Genomic DNA, 18,550 nt, shown 5'->3' on the forward strand with positions numbered 1-18,550 from the left:
GCTTTGATTGTCTCATCTTTGATGTCTGCTTTGGAAGCCAAGTTCAAGGTGGTCTTTGGCAAAGTAAACTTGACTTTACTAATAGTCGAGTGTATCGATATCGACTTATTTCTGAGTCGATCATCGGTAAATTTAGCACAAGTAGCACTGCCCTCTGTGATGCAGCACAACAACTTGTCAACATTTACCTTGGTCACAATTTCTCCAGTGAGAACATTCTTAAGCATGCCCTGGTCTCTTAAAGGACTGCATACATTGAGGAGATATTCCTCTATGTCTTGCACCATCTTAACTACTTTAGCTGTAGTGCTCGGGTTGAAGTCATGATGAAGCGAGAGTTCTCCTCCAACATCATCCCTCATCTCAAGGAGATCAACATACTGGTCCTTTTTATGCTTGATGATTCCCCAAAGAGCTACTGCTTCCTTCTTCCTGGTGACCCCAATTATCCCTCCACTCACTTTGGCAGGCCGGTTGTAACACTGCTCTAGTGCCTGGTCAAATGGCACTCCACTACCTTTCTTGGTGGTGTTCACAACAAATCCACCATGTATGTATGAGTCATAGAGGAGTGGGAACTTCTCCTTCAGTTGATAGCAGTCTTGCAGGAATAATGGTGTCCATCGACAATAGTTTGTTATCCCAAAAAAGAAGAACAGTGAAGTTGCCCTCTCTATTGCACTGAGGTAGAGAATCCAGTCTCCAGAGCGCAGAGAGTTGGTCAGATCCCTCAATATTGGGAACAAGTCAGAAACATATGTGCTCCAGTAATTAAAGGACTGGGACTGCAATGCCTGTTCCTTAAGGTAGACTTGAAAGGCTGCATTGATGATGTTAGAAAGCTCCTTTTTGGTGTTCCACTCTTCATTTGAAGGCTCTTGGGACTTCCAGTTGACCTGCAGTGCCTCTATCTCTGTTTTTCTGTCAGGGTATTTGGAGAGGAATGCTTCCAAGATCATGGATGTGAGGACCTCGTGTATCATTGAATGGGCAGTGCGGGCCCTAGCATAGTGAGAACCAGAGATCACGGTCTTAATGACATCAGTACCGTAGCACTCTGTTTCAACTAGAACATCAAAAATTCCAGAGGGTTCCAGGTATGTACCAAGACAGGCCAACACAATTTTCTCCATATGAAACCCACCTAGACCAAGAAATATATTATTAAACTGGCCTGGTTTCATAAGTTGGATTTCCTTGGCAATACGGTACACACCTTCGTCGGCCCACAAACCACCATAGGCATCTCCCTTCTGTTTAAGCACATCCTGAAAGTTAATCATTGTGGTGAAGATTGCATCAAATGTTATTGCGGGATAAGGAAGGATGGGGGTGAGAATTTTGGTGGTAGGATGAAAGTTGGCATTCACAGTTGCGCTTCTCAGAGCTGTAAATCCTGGGACACTGTCACTGACATGTGTAACTTTTTTGGAGAAGCGATTGGCCATCCACAAAAAATAGTCTGAATTTATTGACTTGGTGGACTCGGTTGCTTTAGCATAGCCGTCAGTTGTTGTGGAAGAGGGGTCTCTCGACATATCTAAGACTTCTGATGCTTCAATGGTGGAGCTCTTTGTGTTTGGAGTAGGCTCTGATACCTTATAGTCAAGGTGTATCTCCCCGCGCTCTTTTACTGGCCCCATCCTGATAATCTTTTGGCAAAGGACTTTAGACCTAAGCTTTACTGACTACTTGTTGCTTCTAGGACAGCAGGGAGAGGTACTCTGTTGTTACCTGCTGTAGTGATGATACGTTCAGCGAGGTCAACATCAATCCTCTTGACCATGTTGTAACTGACACATATTCCGTGATGGTTAAGAGCAGTCGCTAAGACACTGAAACTTCATCAACTTGTCTGAGACTATTTGATCACAAGTTCTGATTTACTGGTGATGACATTTTCCCCATTTTGCAAAAAAACTAAACAAAACACTAGCGGCTAGCTAGGTAACAAGCTGTAGTTAGCTAGCTACAATACACACCACATTAGATATAAAACTGATACAAATTCATTATAATTATTTAATCACACAAGATTACAACTCATATGATAATGACACATTATAAGTGTACACGCCAACACAGAGAAAAAAAAGAGTAGATTTCCTTACTTTTCTTGATCTCACAAGTCATCTTGCTTGACAGCCATGTGCTCTGCTATGACCTCAGGTTACTATGGCTACCAAGTAAACTTTTGTTGAAAAAAAAGTTGGAGGTGATGACGTGATGACAGCAATATTAAGAACAGCTAGGAAATGTAAGCTTTTAAAGTTTAGGTTAATTAATAACTGGCAATTCCTGTATGTTGCTAGTTGTATGTAATACGTAATAGTTGTAACTTTTTTTGCCATTTTATTTATATCAAATCAAAATGCTTACACTGTTCTTTGACCTCATAATCATGGTCATTGTGAACATTGTGATCACCTCAGAAAATCTCTAGCTTCAGGGGTTTATGTACGCATATATAATGAGATCGCCTCATTTGCATATTGTAATAATATTTTTTAAGACAAAGTGTAATACAAAAAGTATTTATATTAAGTTGAAGATTAATCTGGTAGAAATTGATGAGGATATCTATAAAGAAAAAAAAAAGTCCCATTCACCTGTATTGTGATAATAGTGTCACCTATAGTGGTCATTTTCAGGACTTTCGTCCCGGATAGAGATTTTGGCACACATCACATGTTGTTCAGTGGGGTAATATTAGTCTATAACAGTTGAGATAGTCTCCGCTAAATGAAGCGCATACAAATCTTCCCCAGGACCTGTACTACTGAGGGAGACGCAGGAATGTCGCAGGAAAATGGGGTTAAAAAGCGTTAAAATATCTCCCCATCAAGGCCAACGGCAGAGTAGCCTACGAAAAGAATAGACTGCAATAATTTGAATGCTAAAGATATTAAAACACAATTGAATAGGTCTAGGCCGACATATGTATCGGTCCTAATCCTGAATGCACTGTGCGTACATTTTTTCACGGCATTTTCCCCCCTTCCATATTACAAAAATCAAAAATAGCTTGTGTGAAATTAGCACCTATTTAGGAAATTAGCACCTATTTAGGTGCTAATTTCCGAAACATGCTTTGCGCAGCAAAGAGAGCCGACTTTATCTGATTCCGCATAAGGTTTCATTGATTGGCGGGCACTCTCAAGTCTAGAATATTTGTAGACATTAAAAATGCAACGTTCCATTCATTCATTTTCATCCAAACACAGAGGCTAGGCATTGACACACGGCTATTGCTGACCCGATTAGGAGAGCTTGGTCTAGATCCTGCCCATATTGTTGGGCAGGATGATGTAGGCTATGTCTTTTTACGCTGCCAAGCCGGTTCGGTCGCAGCTTGGCACGCCCGGCAATTTCACCGAGGGGGTCAACCCCCGGTCGTCACGGCGCAGGCTTTCTTGGTTCACTGGAGGAGGCGGGCTGCGCACGGAGTCTAGACCTCTTTAGAATAATTTGTATTATTGCATACTCCCGAATGTTTTAATTTCTTTATGAATGAAGACACCCGCATGCAATAATGAGTTCACGTCTGAGTGTAGACTACAAACGCGATTAACTATGGTCAGCGATGTTCGTTACTGTCTAGACAAGGTCCAATAAATAGTGAACTTCATCACAGTCTCACCGAAGCGCCTACAGTGCTTAATGCAAACAATCGCAACAAAAAATGCCTGCTGAAATTATCCGACACCCGCTGGTCTCAGAATGATACATGTCTACAGTAGCCTATGTCTTCTGTCATTGATTCGTTATGTGAGCCTATAATGAATGCACGTAGTTTAAGTAAGTATTTAGATCCGTTGTAGCAACTCTATTTTAATGGGAAATTAATTATCAAAGTGTGAAACTAATGTTGGTTCAACTTATAACCGATTTATGTGTCGCAATGGTCTAAAGTAAACCAAACTTAATAAAACAAAAAAACAGGCATTCGTTTGGACACCTCTCTGCATACGTCACTCACGTGTGTCAGCGAAATTGTAGGACCCTAACAAACACCGAACTACAACGCGCGCGAATGTTGACATCAATAATAAATCACGAATTTGCCAACTTTTGCGTCTAAAAATAAAATGTGGCGTAAAACTGTGCAATTATAAAGCCTATTTCTATGGAAGGATTGTATGTGCTTGTTCCCGTAAGAGGTAGTCTGTTGACCGAGCTGGTAACTATAGCTGCTAGCTAGTAGCAACACTTGGTAGTTTGTCATCAGTTTCGTTTCTTTACCGAGTTGCCTTAAGTGAAACCGCCTCATCGTTACGCACTAGTCTCTGTTCGTGCTGCTCCACAAACTATAGCCTACATTCTGGTATGGGCCGACTCCAACTAACCTCAGTGGCTGGCTGTTGATAACTCCTTCGTACCCAGGAGGTAATAAAACCAATATCTGCCTCTGTTATGAACGCTATCCTCTTAATGTGCATGTTTAACAGAGACACTCTCTAATATCCCTCATTTCAAAATGTTCAAGGGCAGAAAAGCATGGCATTAGTGGTCATATTCCCTATGTTTTCTTTTTTGTTTTCCAATGCCAGAGTGGCTGTGGCTCATCTCACAACAGCCCGTGGTTTTAAGATAAATTAAACTATTAATTTGAGCCATTATTCGATGGCTCAAATGAATTACGGCAAGTAATCTTGCAGAACCTTTGCAATGGCATCCTCATGTTTTCGAAACGACTGCAGTCATAATGTACTTGGGGGGCCTTTTAGTGTCTGACACCTGCTCCAAGTCACAGGGATGCAGTGTTTTGATGTGATGTGTTTATGGACTCTTCTTAATAATAATGGAATAGTGTGCCTTATTTTGTACCCCTTATGAGTTTTTCTACCAACCGCCGCTTTTCTTCCTTTGTTTCAGCCACAATGAAAAGAAGGGGTGAGCCCCCCGCCACGGCCCCTCTGAGCCCCAAGAAACCCAGACACGATGGCAGCTCAGATGATGAGTCGCCCATATTATCAAACAGTCATGGTACATATCCACTATCACCAAACACCTTCAGCAGGACACTGTCAAAGAGCATCTGTTGTTGCAGTAAAGCCTAATATATGGTGGCCGTGCGTTTCAATTCAAAAGTAAAAGTTCCCTTGTTTGAATGTGAATTTACATTTAGGAGCCATGGGTAGTGTCCATACCAAGGTCACGTTGGCACTTGTCTTTCCTGTGTGGCTATGCCTCCATGCAAAAATAAATAGAAGTTGAATTGCAAATAATTTCAGCAGCCACATGAAGCTTTATGTTATATTTTCCCCTTTTAAAATAAGTGAGTGGGTAACCAGTGGACAACTACGATTCTATCAGCTGGCGGTTCAACAATGGTCCAGGAGGTTTTGTTTAAATATCTGTTAGAGAATAATGATAGTGCACTGGTACAGACAGTTATGCTTTCGTTGTTTACTCTTGTTTATGGAATAATTAATCACTTAAATAGTATAGCAGCAGCCAAATAGTTATTCATTGGAAATTCCTCTTATTTATCTGTCAAAAAAGTCAAACTTTTGAGCACAATGCTCAAAGGAAATAAAGTGCTAGGAACCATCATTGAAATAATCACGGCCATTGCACACGGTACATGTGGCGACTCTTGGCATGACATTAACCTCTGACATTTAATAGCTCTGAAGGTAGAGTGCAACCTCACGTCCAGAAATGCCATGGCTGTTCATAGACTGCCTTTCGCACAAATTGCATATCAAGTTCAGCTTCAGCTTCAGCTTAATTGATGCAGTGGTCCCTGATTTGTGTGTTTTTTTTTCTCCCGCCCAGACTCCAGTCAGAGTGACTCCCACAGTGACCAGGATGAGCCTAGAGCAGGATTCTCCATGTCGGCCCCCCAGCCTGACGCCGCCTCAGAGACAGGCCCTGACACAGAGGGCGGCTCCAAGTTCGCCATGTACAACACGGTCTCACAGAAGCTCATGGTAACGTACTAGCTCTACCTCTGGTTTGAGTTGACAGCCTTGTTTATGACCGGGTTCGACATTGCACCTATGCTTTAGATCCGATATTGGAAATATATTGTCACATCACTGAACTTCTAATTATTTTTCATCACTTCATTCTAAAGAGCGAATGTCTGTTAAATGTTTGCCTTCTCGGCCTGCAGGCTAAGATGGGCTTCCGTGAAGGCGAAGGCCTGGGGAAGTTCGGCCAGGGGCGGAAGGAGATCATCCAGGCATCAACCCAGCGCGGGAGGAGAGGTCTGGGGCTCACGCTGCAGGGCTTCCAGGGGGTTCTGAACATCGACTGGCATGATGAGCCTGAGGTAAGACAACCACAGGACGCACAGATTACCACTGACATGGAGTTCTCTTAAAAGGGGGATATCATGCTTCTGCGACTTTTCCCTTTGCTTTAGACTGTTATATGACGTATACATGTTTTACATCTGCTAAACTAGTAAAATCGAAGTTCGAGCCAGGGGGAGTATTCGTGCCCACCGAGAACGCCCCTCAATAAGTGTGTGAAACAGGTTGTTTGTGCTCAAACTTCACTCCCGTAACAGTATGATGTCAGACTGTGCAGTGGGCGGGGCTGAAGTGCAGAAGTCGCACCTCCCGGCTACTCGCAATGTTTATAACTCCTAGGGATTTGAATTTGCCGATGCACGCGCACAGCGTTCAACCTATTGCACCAGAGTGGGTGTGTTGACCAATCACAGCAGACTGGGCTACTCGGGAGGGGGGCCTCAAAGCGACATGATAACAAAACAATATTTTTGAAAGACGCTGAAATAGTTTTTTGCGGAAATGAACAGTGCTAATAATAATAATTGCTTTTTTTATTTATAGTTTCCATTATCTTCATAGTATTATAGCATTATCTCAGGTTCTATATCAGATTTAGTGGTTAAAGGGGGGCATCCGTGGCATACTGGTTAAGGAGTTGGTCTGGTAACCGGAGGGTGGCCAGTTCAAATATGTGGAGGGGGGGAGTAGTTGTGCAGCACTCTCCTACGTCCTTCCACGGATGAGGTGCCCTTGAGCAAGGCACCTGAAACCCCGACCTGCTCCCCCCGGGCGCTGCACTGCGGCCGCCCACTGCTCCGGGATTGCCGGTGTGCCCCCGTGTGTGCTCCCATGTGTGTGGACCTCTGTGTGTATGTGTTCGCCAGCTACCCGGATGGGTCAAAAGCAGAGAAAGAATTTGCCCCTAAAGGGACAAATAAAGGATAACTAAAATGTATGTGTGTGTTTGTGTTAATAGCCCAGTGCTGTAGAGAAGGTGGAGTGGTTCCCAGAGTCCACAGCTACAATCCCAGATGCGGATGAGCTGAAGCACTGGATGGCACTCGGACCGGTAAGATACAGTCACCACTGTTCTTATGTTTAAGCATCTTTAGGACTAATAAGGTGAGTGCTGCATGCAGCGCTCAACTATTGTTCTTCATGGAGTTTTATTCTTTCTTTCTTTCCTCTTTATTATTCTCTACAAACTTTGGGACCTATCTACTTCCTCAATTTTTCACCTAGAGACCCCATTCCAAATTTAAAATGTTCAGAGTTTTTTCAGATTTTTAAAATATTGTATACTTTTTAAGATATTCTACTTTTAAAATACTATATATTTTTTAACATGGGAGTCAATTGGAGGACGGCAGAGCAAATCAAATTGTTTAAGACGTAACTAAATCAATTTTCAACCATTTATCTTCGTTCAAACCATTTAACAAATCTACACACTTGTATCTTCAATAATATCCAAACGGAATTTCGATATCATTTAAAATTTCTTCAGAATCACAGTTTTAGTTCCAAACAGTCATATTCTACAGTTGGTCCCATTGAAGCCGTCTGCCCATTCTGACACTTAAATTACATAAGACATCGTAACTCGGTCAAATTTCAACCGTTTGCCTTCGTTCAAACCATTTAACAAATCTACACACGTGTGTCTTCAATAACATCCAAACAGAATTTCCATATCATTTATGCTTTATTTAGAATCACAATTTTAGTTTCTTACCCGCCTCGATTTAAGTTGGTCTCATGATTTACGTCGACGCTGGAGTGTGAGGACGTTCACCAGTGTAGTCAGATTGGGCGATTTTTCCTGCCAGTTTTGGCTACTTTTGGAGGACGTTCAAGCAGTGTTGCCAGATTGGGCGGTTTTTCCCGCTCTATTGGGCTATTTTTAATCACGCACCGGCTCGCTATTCTCTTAAAGACACACACACACACACACACATTTGACATTTCTGCATTTTTAGCAATGCCTTGCGCTTTTCATTCAGCTGTCACACTATTTGTTTCCAACCATTTACATTTTCTTAAATGGTGTGCATGTTTACATTGTTTACTCCATTTAGACTCTTTAACTTTTGTTCAAATCCCTTCACTTGATTTAAGCCATTTAATGTTTCTTAATGTCTTAATCTATGTGGCTTTATTAAAAAATATTTTCAACCTCACTTTGCACTACAGCACTCACCGCATTTTCTGGAGGAAATGCATTTTCTAGTATCTAGTATTATGGATGCTTTTAAAATTAGATTTTATATACATTACATATTTTGCCCTTTGCATAACTTACAGCGGAAATTAAAGATTGAAGATGAAACCCAGTTCTGCACAGAAGATCTCCTACACACTCTGTTAAGGTGCAAGGTAAGTCACGTTCACCTTCAGAGCGCCGGCTGTAGATGTTTATTTGTTTCAATTTCCATAACCACAAAACTCTGTTGTTCCTATTAAGGCGAGGACAAGTGTTGAAGCATAAATGAAACGAAAACAAGAAGAGTGCATACTGTAGGAGCACACTGCGCTTTCAGCAGCAATGACCCTCTCTCTATGCCTCATCAGTCGGTGTTTGACAACCTGGAGGGAGAGGAGATGAGGCGAGCGAGGACGCGCTCCAACGCCTACGAGACCATCCGGGGGGCCTTCTTCCTCAACAGGTCAGCCCCAAGATTATCCTCCTCCTTCAAGGCCAAATTCAAAATCATTGAATCAATCCAATGAAATGTCTCTGGTAGAAGGTCGTTGTGGCCTCCTTCAGTGCAATAGCATATAACACGTCCTATTCTCTCTTCTGATGTGTTTAGAGCAGCCATGAAGATGGCCAACATTGACTACTGCTTTGACAACATGTTCACCAACCCAAAGGATCCACAAGGGGTATAGAAAAAGCTTGATTATTTTGTGTCTTTATTGTCGGTGTGGTTGGAATGAAGTCACACTATTGCTATCATGTGTCTATTAGATATTCACTGTATAGTATCTGGATACCTAAAGTTATTCTAGGGTTTGGGTTTTATTTTTATTATCCGGCATAAATAGACATATTAAGCAGGTAAAGCAGGTAAGCTGGTCTAAAACAGGTTTGGAGCTGAAATTCCTATAGGGGGCACAGCTCATGCAATTGCACGCATTTTCTTTTCAGAAAATGCACATGTGTCGCATGTCTAGTTATTATTATTGTTATAATAATTATAATTTCAATTGGTTGCAATCTACCAGCTCACTGCTAAAGGGCACTAACTCCTCCACACTGCCCCTTTAGACCTAATGAAGTGTGTGGTCCGTGCTAGAGGCCGTTAACGCGGGAGCTAACTCCTCCACACTGCCCCTTTAGACCTAATGAAGTGTGTGGTCCGTGCTAGAGGCCGTTAACGCGGGAGCTAACTCCTCCACACTGCCCCTTTAGACCTAATGAAGTGTGTGGTCCGTGCTAGAGGCTGTTAACGCGGGAGCTAACTCCTCCACACTGCCCCTTTAGACCTAATGAAGTGTGTGGTCCGTGCTAGAGGCCGTTAACGCGGGAGCTAACTCCTCCACACTGCCCCTTTAGACCTAATGAAGTGTGTGGTCCGTGCGTAGAGGCCGTTGACGCGGGAGCTAACTCCTCCACACTGCCCCTTTAGACCTAATGAAGTGTGTGGTCCGTGCTAGAGGCCGTTAACGCGGGAGCTAACTCCTCCACACTGCCCCTTTAGACCTAATGAAGTGTGTGGTCCGTGCTAGAGGCCGTTAACGCGGGAGCTAACTCCTCCACACTGCCCCTTTAGACCTAATGAAGTGTGTGGTCCGTGCGTAGAGGCCGTTGACGCGGGAGCTAACTCCTCCACACTGCCCCTTTAGACCTAATGAAGTGTGTGGTCCGTGCTAGAGGACGTTAACGCGGGAGCTAACTCCTCCACACTGCCCCTTTAGACCTAATGAAGTGTGTGGTCCGTGCTAGAGGCCGTTAACGCGGGAGCTAACTCCTCCACACTGCCCCTTTAGACCTAATGAAGTGTGTGGTCCGTGCTAGAGGCCGTTAACGCGGGAGCTAACTCCTCCACACTGCCCCTTTAGACCTAATGAAGTGTGTGGTCCGTGCTAGAGGCCGTTAACGCGGGAGCTAACTCCTCCACACTGCCCCTTTAGACCTAATGAAGTGTGTGGTCCGTGCGTAGAGGCCGTTGACGCGGGAGCTAACTCCTCCACACTGCCCCTTTAGACCTAATGAAGTGTGTGGTCCGTGCTAGAGGCCGTTGACGCGGGAGCTAACTCCTCCACACTGCCCCTTTAGACCTAATGAAGTGTGTGGTCCGTGCGTAGAGGCCGTTGACGCGGGAGCTAACTCCTCCACACTGCCCCTTTAGACCTAATGAAGTGTGTGGTCCGTGCTAGAGGCCGTTAACGCGGGAGCTAACTCCTCCACACTGCCCCTTTAGACCTAATGAAGTGTGTGGTCCGTGCTAGAGGCCGTTAACGCGGGAGCTAACTCCTCCACACTGCCCCTTTAGACCTAATGAAGTGTGTGGTCCGTGCTAGAGGCCGTTAACGCGGGAGCTAACTCCTCCACACTGCCCCTTTAGACCTAATGAAGTGTGTGGTCCGTGCGTAGAGGCCGTTGACGCGGGAGCACGACGGGGAGCTGCTGTACTTCGCAGACGTGTGCGCGGGCCCCGGCGGCTTCTCGGAGTACGTGCTGTGGAAGCGCCGCTGGCACGCCAAGGGCTTCGGCATGACGCTGAAGGGCCCCTGTGACTTCAAGCTGGAGGACTTCTACGCTGCGCCCAGCGAACTGTTTGAACCGTACTATGGTACTTCCAAACTGGGGAGACGTTTGGGATATAAAAGGGCCTCACACAGACACATACACACACCCTTTTAACTGATTTGTCGTTTTTGTTTTTTTCTCCTGTAAGGAGCTATTTGTAACTTTTTGGAAACTAATATTGTGGGAAGCATGATAAAGAAGTGATGAGACAATTTCTCACGTCGACAACGCAACAGCGTTTTGTTTATTAATTCAACCAAAACCGTTAAATTCAAACATTCCGCCGACCTGCATTTCAACAAACAAGTCGCTCGATCTTAAAGAGACAGCGTCCATGTAACACAGAACGAGATGGTACATTGATGTGTCGATCTTAAAGAGACGGCGTCCCTATAACACAGAATGAGATAGTACATTGATGTGTCGATCTTAAAGAGACGGCGTCCCTATAACACAGAATGAGATAGTACATTGATGTGTCGATCTTAAAGAGACAGCGCCCCTATAACACAGAACGAGAGAGTGCATTGATGTGTCGATCTTAAAGAGACGGCGTCCCTATAACACAAAACGAGAGTACATTGATGTGCTGATCTTTAAGAGACAGCTTCCCTATAACACAGAACGAGATGGTACATTGATGAGCTGATCTTAAAGAGACAGCGCCCCTATAACACAGAACGAGATGGTACATTGATGTGTTTCACAGTTTATGTGTAGAAGATAATGTTGTTCACAGAATTAAATTTGACATTTGAAGTGAGTTGAGCAGTCTTCTTTTCCAAATTTTTTGCAATGCCTTTAAATAATATTGGCGTCATGAATCGCAATATATCGCAGAACCAAACCGCAATACTCGCTGTATCGCATAATCGCAATAATCGAGAATCGTGGCCCAAATATCGCAATACTATCGATCTTCACATTATTGCCAATTCCCAACGAGATAGTACATCGATGTGTCAATCTTAAAGAGACAGCCTCCCTATAACAGAACGAGATAGTGCTTTGATGTGTCGATCTTAAAGAGACAGTGTCCCTATAACACAGAACAAGATAGTACATTGGAAAACATGTCAATAACACAGTATGGGGAATTATATCTTTAGAGTCCACCACAATATCTCACTTTTTTAAATAAAATATGTAAAAAATAAGGGTCTCACTCATATTGAAAGCTTTATTTTGCCTTTGTTTTCTCAGGGGAAGGAGGCATCGATGGTGACGGGGACATCATGCGGCCGGAGAACATCAGTGCTTTCCGTAACTTTGTCATGGAGAGCACGGAGAGGCGGGGCCTGCATTTCCTCATGGCCGACGGGGTGAGCAGGTGGAAGGGTCGGCCCTTCTATATCAGGGCTCTTGATAGGCTGCTTGTACTCTGCCCAAACAAACGGCAACCAACCACAACATCGGCCCAGATGGCCATGAGGTTTCATGTTAAGCGTGTTGAATCTGTTGTTGTTTGTTGGCTCAGTGTGTGCACACACCTTTCGTTTCGTTGTTTATTTTCTTAACCATCAGATTCATTCCTTCATCTCACACATCACTTGTTAAATATGCTTTCTAAATCCTTTTGAATCCACCTCTCTCATCCTGGTTCGTCGGGGGTGCAGGGCTTCTCTGTGGAGGGCCAGGAGAACATCCAGGAGATCCTCACCAAACAGTTGCTGCTGTGCCAGTTCCTCACGGCCATGTCCACCGTCAGGACCGGTACGTTCTGAGCTCAGCCACACAGTGTGCACTCGGGGAACAAAGGGAAATGTAGGGTGAAAGGAAGCACTCCAGCTCACTTAGGATGCCATTAAAGAGCAGTGTTCATGTGTGACAAGCAACCAGCATTACAAAATGCATTGTAATATTATTATTATTTTATTTTATTTTTTATTCAGGGCATGCCATTGAGAGCAGGGTCTCTTTTACATTTACATTTAGGGCATTTAGCAGACGCTTTTATCCAAAGCGACTTACAATAAGTGCATTTGTTACAGTAAGTGCATTTGTCATAAGTAGTGAAACAATATATCGCTGTCGGTACAGTAAAGATGTTCATAGAACCGAGTGCAAGTATTACAATCGCTAGGCTGATTGCAACATACAAATAAAAACAAATATACAAATGTACAATGGATGTAAACAGTAGGTCAAACAACCACTAGAACATTTCAATACATATGAATAATGCGATGGGACAATTAAGAAAGCTATTTAAAACGCATGCAATCCTTATTTAATGTGACTTCAGTCATCCCCTTTAACGTCTGAATTGAGACCTTCTCGGATGGCCTAGAAAGCTTTCATGTTGTTCCTGGTCACCGTTGATACGACGCCATCCTGCGCCCAGCCTTCAGTTATTCACTCTTCTTGTCTCCCGTAGGTGGCCATTTTGTGTGCAAGACGTTCGACCTGTTTACTCCCTTCACCGTGGGTCTGGTCTACCTCCTCTACCTCTCCTTCGACAAGCTGTCCCTCTTCAAACCCGTCACCAGCCGGCCCGCTAACTCAGAGAGGTAGGGGGTAGGGTCTGTGTGAGTGGCCATAGAGTACCAGTAACAGGGCGGGGCCAGAGTTGACCCTTCACCCGGCGTCCATTCACAGGTACATCGTGTGTCGAGGTCTGAAGCCGGGCTCGGATCCCATCAGGGAGTACATGTTCAGGATCAACCTGAAGCTGAACCAGCTGAACCAGTCTGACACTGACGTGCTGGAGGTCGTGCCGCTGAGTGTGATCAAGGAAGACGTCAAGTTCTACCATTACATGGTCAACTCCAACGAGGGGTAGGGAGACCCCCGGCCAATGAGCCCAGAGGACCCCGGCCTCAGACGCTACTGTGAGTCCCAGCAGTGACATGTCAGGACGCAGGACTGACTGTGTGTGTGTGCGTGCGTGCGTGCGTGCGTGTGTGTGTGTATGTGTGTGTGTGTGTGTGTGTGTGTGTGTGTGTGTGAATTGATATCTCTTCCAACAGCAACTGTGCTGTCCAGATTAAGGCCCTGGCCAAGATCCATGCCTACGTCTTAGACCAGTGAGTGGAACCTCTCCCGCCGTTTCTCCTCAACATGCGACTTTTAGGTTCCAGTGAAGCCCATGTATGGGACTTGATTCTTCTCTCTGTGTATTCATGCCCAGAGCTCTATCAGAGACCCGGCAGGCTGACATCAGAAAGGACTGTATGAAGCTTTGGGGGGTGAGTGCCCACAAAAGAGGAAACTCTTGAAATGCACGGAACCCCTTTTTTCCTGCCAAACTTGTCTCAATGCTGTCTCCATGAGCTCTGAACCGCGGTGCTCTTCTCGCTTATGATATTCCACCTCCAGGTCCCTGATAAGGCGCGCGTCACCCCATCCTCCTCAGACCCCATAGCAAAGTTTTACGAACTAATTAAGGTCAGCATCCCAAGCACAAAAAAACAAAATGCTATTTTTTTCAATGATTTCATTCTGACTGACCCCTCCAAACTGAACTCTGGTATGGTCTCTGTTCCTCCTCCAGAGCTCAGACGTGGACTCATTCCAGTCCAAGGTCACGGCTCTGAGCTCCAGCACGCTGGAGAAGGTCCACCAGGTCCTCAACTTCCGCTGTATCGTGGGCGGAGGAGAGCAGAACTTCCTTCTCTCCCTGGGGGTGAGTTCACTACTGTTTGCAGAGTTTGTGTTCGCCAACGACACGCCTACATTTCCCAGCTTCCAGCAACATGATTGGTTGAAGCAAACGATGCAAAAGATGCAATCTTAATTCTGAATAGTCAGACTCCCCCTGGTCACCTGCTCTGCGTGTTTCTACTCATCTAAAACATCTCCAAACACACCTTTTTCATTCTGGTTTCTCAGTCCCATTTCTCATTCGAACACTTAATAAAATGTTTTTTTCCCTCGAATTTGATAGTGTTAGTTAGTTTTAAAGTGTCTTTAAGAACCCTAAGAAGCCGCATATAATATACAACATATACCATTATTCTGATGACTGTTGGCCTGTGCAGAAGTCCCAGATCTACGTCTGGGAGGGCAAGATGCCGGTGCGCTGGAGGAAGCTGGAGAACTTCAAGCTGGAGCTGCCCAGGGAGAGCCTGCTGAGTGTGGAGGTGGTCCAGGAGCTCAAGGGGGAGGTGAGGAGGGCTAATGTAGTCCTGGAACGAATAATGAATCATTTTACTCACAAATATTTAGCATTTGAGTAAAGAGCTGTGGGGTCAGGTCCCTTAACTGTTAATCAAAAAAAGACTCATGTTAAAAATGTTGTCATCGGCCATGCCATTTGTCATTTAGCTAGGTAGCGTAAATACTACGGCATTCCTACAGCAGAGTCATATCTTGGTAACATTTATTGAGTATGTGTATGGATACATGTTTCTTGGGCATGGGGAGGCCTCTGTTCTGTTTGTATTGGAGGTCCTATCCAGAGTGGTCCGGTTTGTTCTTTCTGCTCAGGGCAAAGCGCAGAGGAGGATCAATGCCGTGCACGTGCTGGACGCGCTCATACTCAACGGCACGGACGTTAGAGAGCTGCACTTCAACCAACGGTAGAGCACCTCCTTTAGTCCCTAAGATGAGTGTAGGGGTGGGGGGTACACTGGGGTCACCAACGGTAGAGCACCTCCTTTAGTCCCTGGGATGAGTGTAGGGGTGGGGGGTACACTGGGGTCACCAACGGTAGAGCACCTCCTTTAGTCCCTGGGATGAGTGTAGGGGTGGGGGGTACACTGGGGTCACCAACGGTAGAGCACCTCCTTTAGTCCCTGGGATGAGTGTAGGGGTGGGGGGTACACTGGGGTCACCAACGGTAGAGCACCTCCTTTAGTCCCTGGGATGAGTGTAGGGGTGGGGGGTACACTGGGGTCACCAACGGTAGAGCACCTCCTTTAGTCCCCGTGTGCAGTGGTCCCCTGAAGTAGGGGTGGGTGTACAATGGTGTCCGACCTCACCGCTGTTATTGTGCGTTTTCCAAACTGCTGCGCCATTCTGGGAAACAAGGCAGTTCATGTTCCTCCTAGTTGGGTTGTGGTCTGAATTCTGGTCCTCATGCGCAGTGGTCCCAAATGCATCGTCTCCATCCACTGGCCCATCTCAGAGGCATTTGAAGTGGATCGAAAAAAATTAGGAGCAAAAAGTATAAAATAACTAAATACAGAAAAACTTTGCTGCATTGTACTGCAACTGTCCCATTCGTGTTATCAAATAGTGCTCTAAACACTGAACCAGATGGTTTTTGTTAACGCTTCCATGTGAAACTTGTACCTCTGGTAGAACATTACTGCCCCCTTTTGGTGTGAGTCACTGTTCACAATAGATCATTCCTCATAAAACACAAAAGATGCTTCCACATTTATACAAAACCTTTTTGCAACTTATGTTTTGAGGAGATTAATTGCTTTATCAATGAAACAAAATGCAACAAAAAGTAACTGATTTAATAATGACTAAGATAATAACTGCATTCAACCACATTAGCTTGTTAATTTGAGAATTTTTATTGAAAATATATTAGAATAATTATTTCTGTTCTGGTTTTGTTCCCCTGTTCATTTTCATTTGGTTGTATACTGTTAATTGTAAGGTCTTTGTGTTTTTTCAAAATAAATGTGTAAAGAATGCTTAATAATCTCCTATGTCTCTCCTGATAAGGATACACACAATTTGCTTATTATATTGTCAAAATATGAACTTTATATAAATGAACAGGATGGCTGTGATATTAATTTGAATTCTTATCGCCCACCCACGAATATGTATTTCTCTATAGATTTGGTAATTATGGTAATATTTTAGCTGTGGCTAACAGTGCTCCTGTAGATACTGTTCTCAATGGTCAGGTTGTATTGATACATGGCGCTCTGTCTTCTACAGAATCCAGATGGCGGAGAAGTTTGTGAAGGCCGTGTCCAAGCCCAGCCGGCCAGACATGAACCCCATCAGGTATGAAGTGTCAACCTAGAGGCCACAATGAACTCACACATGGACCTTCTTTCACACCTACCAATGTGGTGTCACTAAAGAGAAGACAAGCAAGAACATATTAAATGTGACATTGTTATTGTTCTTCATAGGGTGAAGGAGGTGTACAGACTGGAGGAGATGGAGAAGATCTTTGTCAGGTATGCATGAGAAGAGCCATGAAGAGATTCACTCTAGGATGGTATCGTACTGCCGTGATGGAGGTAGATCCCAATGAGACTGTTTTGTGTCTCCAGGCTGGAGATGAAGGTGACCAAGAGTTCTGGCGGAGTCCCGCGTCTGTCCTACACCGGCAGAGACGACAGACACTTCCTCCCGACCGGCCTTTACATCATCAAGACCGTCAATGGTGTGTGTCTGTTCTGTCTGTGTGTGTGTGTGTGTGTGTTTGTCGCTTTCTGTCTGTCTGTCTGTCTGTCTGTGGGTGTGTTTTCACTCCCCTAAACCTGCGTGCTTTAACCGATTTCATTATTACCGCTCCCTAAATAGACCCGTGGACCATGGCGTACAGCAAGAACCATAAAAAGAAGTTCTTCTACAATAAGACCACCAAGGACTCCACTTTCTCCATGCCCCCGAGCTCCGTCACCCCATTCCGGTACGCAGCCTCCCAACCACACCCTACAGACTGGGGCCGCGTGTGCCATGTTCTCTCTGCACTTGTTCTTACGCTATGTATCGTCTTTTCTTCCCTCAGTGTGTGCCACTTTGAGCGTCTCTTCTGGGCGTGGGAGGAGGGGGTCATCGTTCACGACTCCCAGACGCGAGTGGACCCAGATAAACTGTCCAAGGATGAGGTGCTGGACTTTATTCACCAGAACTACCAGCCCTGAAGAGCAGCAGCAGAAGCAGCAGCGTGGTTCTGGCTGGCCGAGACCTGGTGTGTTGAGACAGACTGACCTGAATCAACCATGAAGGATGGTTTGGGTCTGTGGGAGACTGTTTCTACATCACGGACGACCGGGTTTCTCGGTCTATCTCATTTTCTCCATGGCCATAGCTCAATATGAATTATGACGATGAAACGATGAAACACACAAAAGATATGCCTGCCATTGTAACCCATTTTGTCTAGCATGTCCTTCTTGTTCAATTTACAGTTTCCCCTCCGTGCTGCGTGTTCACAGGCTTGTTTTTGTCAGGGATAGAGGCGATTAACTTACAATCAACTGATACAATTGTATAACTTATGGCTTCAACTATACACATAGAAATGTGTGGTTGTTTTTTTGCTCTGAGTCTTGTCCAATTTCCCTATCAAAGGGGTCATATTTTAGTACTTTATTTTCTAAATTCTCTAAGCCTTACCCCAAATGTAGCTGCAACCAAAATGCAATAATCACAAAATATTCGGTATAATTTGGCAAGCTCCTAATCACCTGCATCAGTGTAATCTTGGTGGCCTCATACCCGACCTGATATTTGATAGAGTGCTGGTTTTAACCTTTTTTTTAATCTTGCAACGTGTTTGGGGTTTGGTTTTGTTCCTTTTTCATTGTTTTGAGGATTTGTTCTTTGTGTAAATGTATCTTTCAATATACACAGTAATAAACAGGAAGCCCCCAAGTTTGCCGTTGATATACATTATTGCCAGGAC

The 18,550-nt window shown here is 44.6% G+C and overlaps 1 protein-coding gene across 1 annotated transcript; it reads left to right on the forward strand.

Moving 5' to 3' along the window:
• The first annotated feature begins 4,013 nt into the window (after positions 1–4,013).
• On the forward strand, positions 4,014–18,091 carry cmtr1 (cap methyltransferase 1). Its single transcript, XM_079753101.1, has 24 exons — positions 4,014–4,386; positions 4,876–4,986; positions 5,782–5,936; positions 6,122–6,280; positions 7,222–7,314; positions 8,550–8,621; positions 8,817–8,911; positions 9,059–9,131; positions 10,846–11,044; positions 12,205–12,323; positions 12,618–12,714; positions 13,379–13,511; positions 13,600–13,779; positions 13,971–14,027; positions 14,132–14,189; positions 14,320–14,388; positions 14,495–14,626; positions 14,982–15,107; positions 15,430–15,521; positions 16,846–16,914; positions 17,046–17,093; positions 17,190–17,302; positions 17,443–17,551; positions 17,651–18,091. Exons 2-24 carry the CDS (start codon positions 4,881–4,883, stop codon positions 17,784–17,786), a joined length of 2,490 nt encoding a protein of 829 aa, XP_079609227.1. The 5' UTR covers positions 4,014–4,386; positions 4,876–4,880; the 3' UTR covers positions 17,787–18,091.
• The last annotated feature ends 459 nt before the right edge of the window (positions 18,092–18,550 follow it).

Source organism: Pollachius pollachius, assembly GCF_949987615.1.
Source record: "Pollachius pollachius genome assembly, chromosome: 16".
NCBI classification, from domain to species: Eukaryota; Metazoa; Chordata; class Actinopteri; order Gadiformes; family Gadidae; genus Pollachius; species Pollachius pollachius.